The sequence below is a fragment of the Anabrus simplex genome, chromosome 11, assembly GCF_040414725.1.
Source record: "Anabrus simplex isolate iqAnaSimp1 chromosome 11, ASM4041472v1, whole genome shotgun sequence".
NCBI classification, from domain to species: Eukaryota; Metazoa; Arthropoda; class Insecta; order Orthoptera; family Tettigoniidae; genus Anabrus; species Anabrus simplex.
Window position 1 is genome coordinate 121,705,968 of NC_090275.1, and position 12,226 is coordinate 121,718,193.

Here is a 12,226-nt window from a genome sequence, read left to right on the forward strand (position 1 = left end):
TGGTGCACAAAATATCAGGGGAATCGTTGAATGTTTTGAAACTTTCTTTGATATTAGCGTAGTAGAGTTAATTGTGAAAGAAACCAACAGGTATGCAGAGCAATATCAAAATGCTCGTGGAAATCTTTTTTCGTTTCGGTCACCCGTTCGAACCTGGACACCTGTCACAGTAAATGAAATTTATACTGTGTTAGCTTTATTTCTGCTGATGGGCATTGTACAAAAGCCAACATCTCGGTCTTATTTTTCGAAGAGCAGGGTCATATCAACACCTGGGTTTTCAGATGTCATAAGTAGGGACAGGTTTGAAATGATATGTAGGTTTTTGCATTTTATAGACAATAACAGCTTGTCTACATACCAAGGGCCTCCCAAACTGTTCAAAATATATCCTATTCTGTGTCATTTGAATAACAAAGTTCAGTCCCTGTACTTACCACATCAAAATATTGCTATTGATGAAAGTCTGACTCTGTGGAAAGGGCGCCTCTCGTTTCGGCAATACTTGCCGCTAAAGGCCTCAAAATTTGGCATAAAAACATTCGAACTGTGTGAGTCAAGTACTGGTTATTTGTGGCGTTTTCTTGTATACACAGGGAAAGGAACTGTCATTGAATCAACTCTTATCACACCCGAAACTCCGAAAACTGCAGCAATTGTCTTGAAATTGTTAGAACCTTTGTTAGGCCGCGGACACACCTTATGGATGGACAATTACTACAATAGTCCAGAATTAGCGAGGGCTCTAAAACAACATCATTCAACAGACTGTGTTGGGACACTGAAACTGAACAGAAAAAACGTTCCCAAGGAAGTAAAAGAAAAAAAACTTAAGAAGGGGGAAATAATAGCTAGGCATTCTGGCCCCGTCACTGTGCTAAAATGGTGTGACAAAAAAAATGTTACGTTCGTGTCCACATACCACAATGAAGAAACAAGACGTGTTACTAAGAGGGGGAAAGAAACAGTAAAGCCTTTATGCGCGATAGATTACAACTATGGCATGGGGGGCGTTGATCTCAAGGACCAGTTACTACATATGTTTTTAGTCGAAAGAAAGAGAACAACTAAATGGTATATAAAGCTGTTCAAAAGACTATTGAATGCAACCGTCCTAAATTCTCTAATAATATTCAGACAAGCCACAGGGACAAGCATTGAGCAGTTATCTTATCGGATTCAGCTGGTAGAAGGTTTGTTTACAAAATACGCTCGCACGGGCGGGGAGCGAAACATTCAAGGCCGGCGCGCATCAGATAATACAGTTCCAAGGTTGCAAGAAAGACATTTTATCAGGAAATTAGCACCAAAAAGTGAGAAATCCAAACCTCAGAGACGTTGTGTCGTGTGTTCAAAACACGGCAAAAAGAAGACGTCGGTGTACTGCTGCCAGGAGTGTGACGTGGGTCTCTGTCTCGAAGAGTGCTTCGAACTCTATCACACGAAACTAAATTACTAAGGTAATGTGAAAAAATGATGTCATTATCTGCATGTACATAGTTCTATCATAAGGAGTTCCAAATTTCGTGAATATCGTGCTACTCTTATACTTGTAGTAACACTTTAAGTGAATCAATGTATTTCAGACGCGCGTAGTTGAAATCTCATCCGGCCGCGGGGAAGGAAGCTCTTTAAATGGCTACGACGCTGAGGGGATATATAACACTGACACATATAAACACTTTAAATAAGTATACAACAATAATTTTCTTTTTCAGCATCCATACATTTTGTAATACATCACATATGAGAATTTTTCTCGCTCATTGCCATCGTAGATAACTGTTCAGTGTCCCATTCTCTTTTTCTCTCATACAAATCACAAGAGTACAGCACTCAATTTAACACATACAAATAATTTTAAATGATTACACTACATTCTTCTTTTTTTAACATATCAAAACTTTTTGTGAAATATCACTTATATGAGAACTGTTCTCGCATATTGTTATCGTAGATAACTGTCCAATGTCCTGTTCTCCGTTTTTTGTCACACAGTACATGACAATGTAGCACTTATTCTTCCAATACACCAATACGACACTTGGTTCACACGCATATCGCAGATGTTAGTTTTATTTTGCCAGTTTCTCACAAAATTTAATCATCTTATTATTATCTCAACAAATCTCACGTGACGTACTTCTTAACATATATAATACTATAAACACCGACAATATCCCCTTCCTGATCTTTTAAGGAATATGCACACTTCCCGATACAGTTCACAATAGTGAAATACCCCTGATAAAAAAATATACTTTGAACATATTTCCCGCCTCTGCAGATGATGAAATGGAACTCTGAGTAGCACTCTGTCACTCAAACTGAATCAATTTTGCCCTTATTAACTTACATATCTCAATAGATCACATCCTTCTTGGCAACAATAATTAAAGAATCAATACTATGGCTACAAGATGGTTCAATTATTCCGTAATCCAGCATAATGTTTATTTGTTCTTAGAGTTCACTAGCACATTTAAGTTGACTGGGGTACTTACCTCCCACAAATGATGAATGGTCATGTACTACAAATTTATGTTCATATACGTGTTCTTCCTCACTTACCACTAAATACATCTCGATGCTTACCTAACATCGAACACAATTACTCCTCCTGTAATTCACTCAAATTACCTCACGTCACTGCCTCATACCGACTATCCCTCGGATACTGGACGTACAGGCACGTAACACACCCAACAAAACATTTCCTCTCAGTAGGAACAACTTCACTTACCGCCCATATATTTCAAAGAACACACGTCACCACCACACTTACCTCAGACCATCATAATTAATGCGTACTTCTTTGCTAGTTTTCCTCCAGAACAAACACACACTACCTAAATTAAAGTCTATTCTACTTCCATGATTTGCCACCAAGTCAGCTCCTAAAGTAACTGAATACACAAGTTTTGGTACAACAAGGCATGACTGAAACTTACAATTATCTTCAATTGACTGGTACCGCTATCATTTTATTTACTCACTTTGACTTACCCGACGGCTGTTATAATATCTATTAGAACCTTCATCACATCACAATTTCCATCATCGGAGTTACTACCTCACTACTTACATCATACTCTCGGTATAACAAGTACTTACATCACTTTAACAGATCACTTCTTACGTCCAACATACTGCTACCATTAATTACTGCATGATCTACGACTACGTCATTACTTAAATATCTCACTTAACGTTACTTAGGTCACAATCACACTATACTCTTAAATCTACTTTCACTACATAACTACTTATACTAAATACCTGTACAACTTCTACCTTCGGACTGTTCACTTAATTTATCCGATTCCCTGTGAATCTGAAATACTCTGGCTCGATAACGACACCTTGATAACATTCATATTGTGACCGTTCGTGGACGCCGTGGTTTGTAGATAACCATGAACTATCAAATTATTTGCCGACTAGTATTCAGAAGGTTCGCATGATACTCCACTCAGGGCATGGCCCTTCGAAGAGTATTCGGTCACATTCAGATAACGACGACTGAGCTATAGATACTGCCAATCATAAAATGTAAATTATACACTAAGGCAAAGTTTTCAAATAAATCGCAACAGAAATTGGAAGGATCACATTTTAATTTAAAAAAAAAATCAATTGATTGAATATGAACAACTGAAATGAACAACGTAAAATAAATCATATGCATTCATTAACATTAACTAAGGACCGAGTCCATCTTGCATTGTCCATCATAAACCGGAAACAATTATTTAACACAAATTCACAGAAACGTAGAATCTTATGGATATATCAAAGTCTATCGGGTCATATTATGTCATTCACTCGTCGTCGCAAATGTAAATTGTACCTGTCCACTCCGCCTTGCCTTTCATAGTTATCATTGTTCCTATCTGACTAACTAAATATCAGTTAACTTGAACCCCCCAACAGATTTCAGCATTTATAAATGATCACACATAGCAACACAATACACATAAATGAGTAAAATGCACGTCGTTTCCACCCATCGAGCTGTTGGCTGCACCTGAAATGAATCTTTATCTACTGGCATGAAAATATAAGTTGGTACAGTCTGGACTGCGTCGAGGTCTGCCTTCACCATCAGCTGAAATGCTACTACAGCATGAATCTACTACAAGCATCTACTACATGTACATCGATCGCAATAGGTAATTCTGATCTTAAACATAACTATCATTGAATTGCATTTTAAGACCCTAACCGTGCGCACATTCCAACATTTCGTTACTTGCAACTATGAATCTTAATTTATTAATTCATGTACTTGATGACTCTCTTCAATTCCAATGCCTAATGCTGGACTAGCTTGTTCAATCATCTCACAAAATATGCGGCGGAAATTCTATTAACAACACCATTAACAACTTAACACGTCTCGAAACTCAATATAATTCGACACGCAAACCATAAAAATCAACCTAAATTATCTCGTGTCCGCCACGCTTTATGACGACCCTACGTTCGTCATCACATTGTATACCGCACAAATCATCACATCCTAACTGCACAAGCAATATTAAGGAAGAGCCTTATCAACATTATACATGAACATTACCTAATACACCTTAATGAACATCCATATCACATCATGGGAATTATACCAAGATCACGCACCAATATTTCACACATACTGTCACACTGCAACTTACCTGTAGTAAATGATATTATTTTTGTTTCACAGCGATAAATAATACGGACACAACGCAGTAAAACGTCTCATCCACGGTAATTGACGGCATACACTATTTACCCACGTATGATCAATCGCAACCCGACAAATACAACCGAAAATCTGTTAGATCGTTCAAGTTAACACACCCTTGTCACCTACGTGACATTGACAAAAGGACTAACGCTACTAAAGCATTCTAGGAAAGCAAAAGATAGACAAGTACAATAACTTATCTGGCTTCTTCATGGTAATTCCGCAGCGGTTTAATCATCATTTTTGTAATTCCGTCCATTCCGGCAGAGGCCTGAGTCCGCCAGGGCACTATATTGGTTTAGCACTTCATGTTGTTCATTTACATTCCCTGGTCAGATAGTGATTTAACATCTCCGGCCGCCACCTGAAACTTGTACAATATCATTAGGAATACAATTTCACACTAATTGTATTTTCACTATTCCAGTTTGATACTGGCCTGAGGAAACATATAATTCGAGGTTTGCAAATGATTTTGGCTATTATATAACTTATATCTGGGCTTATTCTTTATGTTTATCAATTACAGAACCAGATCCTTAAGCTTGCTTCTATTATCTTCCTTCATACAGTAATCAGTAAGTAAAACACGAACTCCTTCCATTATTATTTTAATAATAATAAGTTGCTTTCCATAAGCAGAGAAATCCTATGCTAGCTATACATGTGTTTTTGACATTTGAGGAACTGAATAACAACTCTAACCTTCATCATAGAAGTTGCTAAAGGAAAACACACACTATTGTTCTTCTTCTTACTATGAAACACGTCAGCACGGGCCCATTAGATGATTTGCCATATGAAGTTTCATGCTAATCCATGGCCCCCTTATACAACTTCAAACTAGATATCATGTCTAGCCACATTCTTCTCAGCTGATGCTGACATTGTACTGAGCTCTTGCTTGTAAATAAAGCTGATCTTGACGTAATTCGACATGTACCACGGGGTCTTGAGTTCGATCCACCGGCTCTCATCCATTATGTCTATTCTACACTTACGAGTTGTATCGGTTCTTTTTATCAATATGCGCGTAAGCCGCATATTGACACGTTACACCTTTTTCCAAGTCATTGATACACATTTCATTTCACTTATGACTTTCAATGACCGGCCGACATATTGCTACAGGTCATTGAAAGGTCATATTCCCCCTCTACTTGGAGAAGAAATTTCGAACATGGGGAGAAATTTCTTATTATATCAGTCTTTGACTGGCTAAATCCTTCCTTTCTTAAAATATCAATACTTCCAAGCCTCATTTCCGAACAACTCGTGCTTATCACTCAGATCAAAACCCGTGTATTTATTTGCTACGTCTCATCATTCATCTTCAGAAGTATGCATTGGTATCAGCTTTATGAACATCTACTTCCTCGCTCGTGAGATCGTTTCCACTCAAGGTATCGTCTGTTATATCGTCCTCAAAAACGAGATTATTACATTATGTTGAATCCTATCCATTACCAAAAATGGATGTTCGAATGTAACTTTGCCAACCTCAACTGGAAGGAACGTCTGCATCTTACAATTGGCAACCTTATCTGGAATAATCCCTCTTATCTTTATGTTGGCTACTGGCATTATGGGGACTCGTGCTCTGCGTTGGAGTTCTGTTAATAATACCTTTGAAATAATACTAATACTGGCGCCTGTATCCAACAACGAGTAAATTTTAATACCTAATATTGTGACCCATATGACCGGAAGTCCTCTTTTAATTTCAGATTCGCCCAATTGGCGGTCTTCCAACAACTCTTCGGGTTCAAATTCCCAAGATTCTATGTTTCCAATCACCCCTTCACGTTGCTCATTCAGTTGCTGCTTGAAATCTATCTTATTCTCCTTAAATTCTAATTTGGCGTTTTTTTTTTCACCCCATTCCTCTCGTGGGAGTTATCATCAAATGAGGTTGCATTAGGATTAAGCATCCGGTCTGCAGCATCTTTTCTTTGTTGCCGCTGATACTCGAGACTCGACGCACCAATGCAATCTGCGTTCATCTCTTGACTCCTTATCGCTTCTTCCCAACGTTTAGTCTCTTGTTGGCGTTTTAATTCTTCTACGTATTTCCTCTTTTCTTGGTCAACGTCTCCTTCTTGATTTTCACTTCTATATCCTATCCTTCCTTGACTTCTATTCCTCCGGTACGGCCATCTATCTCGTTGGTAACCCCAACGTGTTCCTCTTCTAAACCGTGGATATCTTCCATTACCATTCTGACATGATGTCCATCTCCGGTCGCGTTGGTTGTCTTCTGAATTATCATGTCTCTCCTGCTTCTCTCTCCTCATGCAGTAGCATTGATTATTCCCCCGACATTCATTTTCCTGTTCCACTGTCGTTGCGACGTTTACCACTGGATCTACATGCCTTATTATTCTATTTCCGACTTGCGTGTTTGTGCTGTCAAGCTGCCTCAAAATTGCCTCTGCTTGCACCGCGGACTGTACGTTCGCTGTTGTCATCAACCGTTGAACATCAGGTGGAAATTGTTTAATTATGGCTCGCACCATTTCGAGTTCTGTTGGGGGTGAGTCAAGCTCTTTCAAACGGTGGAACTGCATGGTAAAATAGTCCGAGAAACAACTCGGTCCGCTGAGAGAATATTTTTTTGAATACAGCTCCAATCTGACATTTTGTTGAACGTCAATTCCCCAAAAACGTTCTAAGAACGCGCTCTTAAATCCGGCGTAGTCTTCAAAAATGTACCTGAACGCTTTGTACCATATCAGTGGTGCTCCGTCCAAATGTCGTTCCACTGCCTTTAATTGCCTCTCCGGCATTATTTTTGCCTCGCGGAAATACTCTTCGATTTCTCGAATGAACCCTCGAGGAGTCATTCCCGACTTTATATTTCCGGTGAACTTTTTTGGTCTATCTTCGTTTGTGCGTATTACATTTATTATTTGGGTTCCGTTCGCTGTATGCGCAACACTATTCTCACTACTGTCGGTGTTATATACCGGTATTTCAAACTGATAGTCTAGCTCAGTTTTCCTTTCATTATCGACCGATGACTGTTTCTCCAAAGTCGTCAACACAAGTTTCTTGGTTGTTTCAGAATCAATCCTCATATTCTGGATGTTCTTCTGTACATTTTCCAACTCGTCACTTAATTTCTTTATCTGCTGATCCGTTTGGGTCCTGTTTCTATCTGTCTCATCAATAATGGACTGAAATTTACTATTAATGTGTTCTTTCGCCGTATCCATCTCCTCATGAACTCCTCTATTGATTTCTTCAATATTTTCAGTCACTTTCCTAAACTTATCGTCCCAACTAGTATCCGATTCGATAATTTTCCCTTGCATAATAATTACTTCTTCTTTTAATTCATTAATATCACGGTCAACTTGTGTTTGAATATCGTTCACGTTGACCTTCAATTCAGCTTGAAGTTCGGTGAACCTCTCGTTAATCTCTTTTCTATTCTCATTTATTGCTACTGTCACCTCACTTCTCAAGCTTTTCATGTCCTCCTGTATGTCCGCCTGTATTTCGGCTATTCGCGACCCTAGTGCTGATATTTCTTCCTGCATCACCCTTGAGTTCTGCATGACTAATTCTGAAACAACACGCTGATTCTCTTTAATCTCTCTATTGGTCTCCTCCTGCCTTTCTCGTATTTCTCTTCGCATCTCATTTGCCACTGCTTCCTGTGATTCTCTAACCTCCTTTCGCATTTCAATAGCTGCCATTTCCTGTGACTCTCTAATTTCTTTTCGCACCTCATTAGCGGTCATCTCCTGTGATTCTCTAATTTCTTTTCGCATTTCGCTCGCCGACATTTCCTGCGATTCTCTAATTTCTTTTAATGCGACTCCCTGCGACTCTCTAATTTCTTTTAATGCGACTCCCTGCGACTCTCTAATTTCTTTTAATGCGACTCCCTGCGACTCTCTAATTTCTTTCCGCATTTCATTAACGGTCGTTTCCTGGGATTCCTGCACTTTCGTCAATCTACCCGCTAACTCTTCTAGCAGTAACTTTACTTGCGCTAATGACGCCATTACTAATAACACTGATATTCAAGCAGTAAATGTCTTTATCCTACGTTCCTCAAATATCACCTAACCTATCACTATTGCTTTAGTAGCCACAAAATTCACTGATTAAGCCCTGACGAACCCAAGCTCATACCGAAATGACCGAATAATTACCATACTCACATGAATGAACGAATAATCTGACCCTGATTAATTTATCCTTCCAACTTCCCATTGCCAAACTAAGTCTTTACTATCATCGCTCCGTTGCCTACTATACGCATCATCATCGAGCGGACAAAATACATCATTATTTTCGTTCAATGCCTCGCGATTGACAATCAAAATATAATATATTAACCTGCTCACTCGTCAATACTCAGCCCCACGGTGGGCGACCAAAAACACTAATACACTATGTGACCGTTCGTGGACGCCGTGGTTTGTAGATAACCATGAACTATCAAATTATTTGCCGACTAGTATTCAGAAGGTTCGCATGATACTCCACTCAGGGCATGGCCCTTCGAAGAGTATTCGGTCACATTCAGATAACGACGACTGAGCTATAGATACTGCCAATCATAAAATGTAAATTATACACTAAGGCAAAGTTTTCAAATAAATCGCAACAGAAATTGGAAGGATCACATTTTAATTTAAAAAAAAAATCAATTGATTGAATATGAACAACTGAAATGAACAACGTAAAATAAATCATATGCATTCATTAACATTAACTAAGGACCGAGTCCATCTTGCATTGTCCATCATAAACCGGAAACAATTATTTAACACAAATTCACAGAAACGTAGAATCTTATGGATATATCAAAGTCTATCGGGTCATATTATGTCATTCACTCGTCGTCGCAAATGTAAATTGTACCTGTCCACTCCGCCTTGCCTTTCATAGTTATCATTGTTCCTATCTGACTAACTAAATATCAGTTAACTTGAACCCCCCAACAGATTTCAGCATTTATAAATGATCACACATAGCAACACAATACACATAAATGAGTAAAATGCACGTCGTTTCCACCCATCGAGCTGTTGGCTGCACCTGAAATGAATCTTTATCTACTGGCATGAAAATATAAGTTGGTACAGTCTGGACTGCGTCGAGGTCTGCCTTCACCATCAGCTGAAATGCTACTACAGCATGAATCTACTACAAGCATCTACTACATGTACATCGATCGCAATAGGTAATTCTGATCTTAAACATAACTATCATTGAATTGCATTTTAAGACCCTAACCGTGCGCACATTCCAACATTTCGTTACTTGCAACTATGAATCTTAATTTATTAATTCATGTACTTGATGACTCTCTTCAATTCCAATGCCTAATGCTGGACTAGCTTGTTCAATCATCTCACAAAATATGCGGCGGAAATTCTATTAACAACACCATTAACAACTTAACACGTCTCGAAACTCAATATAATTCGACACGCAAACCATAAAAATCAACCTAAATTATCTCGTGTCCGCCACGCTTTATGACGACCCTACGTTCGTCATCACATTGTATACCGCACAAATCATCACATCCTAACTGCACAAGCAATATTAAGGAAGAGCCTTATCAACATTATACATGAACATTACCTAATACACCTTAATGAACATCCATATCACATCATGGGAATTATACCAAGATCACGCACCAATATTTCACACATACTGTCACACTGCAACTTACCTGTAGTAAATGATATTATTTTTGTTTCACAGCGATAAATAATACGGACACAACGCAGTAAAACGTCTCATCCACGGTAATTGACGGCATACACTATTTACCCACGTATGATCAATCGCAACCCGACAAATACAACCGAAAATCTGTTAGATCGTTCAAGTTAACACACCCTTGTCACCTACGTGACATTGACAAAAGGACTAACGCTACTAAAGCATTCTAGGAAAGCAAAAGATAGACAAGTACAATAACTTATCTGGCTTCTTCATGGTAATTCCGCAGCGGTTTAATCATCATTTTTGTAATTCCGTCCATTCCGGCAGAGGCCTGAGTCCGCCAGGGCACTATATTGGTTTAGCACTTCATGTTGTTCATTTACATTCCCTGGTCAGATAGTGATTTAACATCTCCGGCCGCCACCTGAAACTTGTACAATATCATTAGGAATACAATTTCACACTAATTGTATTTTCACTATTCCAGTTTGATACTGGCCTGAGGAAACATATAATTCGAGGTTTGCAAATGATTTTGGCTATTATATAACTTATATCTGGGCTTATTCTTTATGTTTATCAATTACAGAACCAGATCCTTAAGCTTGCTTCTATTATCTTCCTTCATACAGTAATCAGTAAGTAAAACACGAACTCCTTCCATTATTATTTTAATAATAATAAGTTGCTTTCCATAAGCAGAGAAATCCTATGCTAGCTATACATGTGTTTTTGACATTTGAGGAACTGAATAACAACTCTAACCTTCATCATAGAAGTTGCTAAAGGAAAACACACACTATTGTTCTTCTTCTTACTATGAAACACGTCAGCACGGGCCCATTAGATGATTTGCCATATGAAGTTTCATGCTAATCCATGGCCCCCTTATACAACTTCAAACTAGATATCATGTCTAGCCACATTCTTCTCAGCTGATGCTGACATTGTACTGAGCTCTTGCTTGTAAATAAAGCTGATCTTGACGTAATTCGACATGTACCACGGGGTCTTGAGTTCGATCCACCGGCTCTCATCCATTATGTCTATTCTACACTTACGAGTTGTATCGGTTCTTTTTATCAATATGCGCGTAAGCCGCATATTGACACGTTACACCTTTTTCCAAGTCATTGATACACATTTCATTTCACTTATGACTTTCAATGACCGGCCGACATATTGCTACAGGTCATTGAAAGGTCATAATATTAAGACTATCATAGTCTCTCTGATAACTCAAAACCGTACGCCTCCCATCTTCCCATTCTCTCTGATTACTCCTCTGACCTTCTCTCTCATATCTCAAATACATACGCCTCCCATCTTCCGATTCTCTCCGATTACTCTTCTGATCCTCTCTCTCAAAACTCAAATCCATACGCCTCACATTTTCCGATTCTCTCTCGTTACTCCTCTGACCTTCTCTCTCATAACTCAAATACATACGCCTCCCATCTTCCGATTCTCTCTGATTACTCCTCTGACCTTCTCTCTCATAACTCAAATACATACGCCTCCCATCTTCCGATTCTCTCTGATTACTCTTCTGACCTCTCTCATAACTCAAATACATACGCCTCAGATCTTCCGATTCCCTCTGATTACTCTTCTGACCTTCTCTCTCATAACTCAAATACATACTCCTCCCATCTTCCGATTCAGTCTTCCCCCCGCGATTTCCCTTTGAGTTTCAGTGTGCTTCTCAATTTCTGCACTTTCCTGAATTTCCTCAGAAGGTTCCATCGTATTCACCTGCTTCCTATTTTCAATTTCACCTTGGATGTCCGCAGAAGCAAT

At 38.8% G+C, this 12,226-nt stretch overlaps 1 protein-coding gene across 1 annotated transcript; it reads left to right on the plus strand.

The window, feature by feature from the left end:
* The first annotated feature begins 706 nt into the window (after positions 1-706).
* On the plus strand, positions 707-1,459 carry LOC137502722 (piggyBac transposable element-derived protein 4-like). The gene has a single exon (XM_068229741.1). The coding sequence runs from the start codon at positions 707-709 to the stop codon at positions 1,457-1,459; it is 753 nt and encodes a 250-aa protein (XP_068085842.1).
* The last annotated feature ends 10,767 nt before the right edge of the window (positions 1,460-12,226 follow it).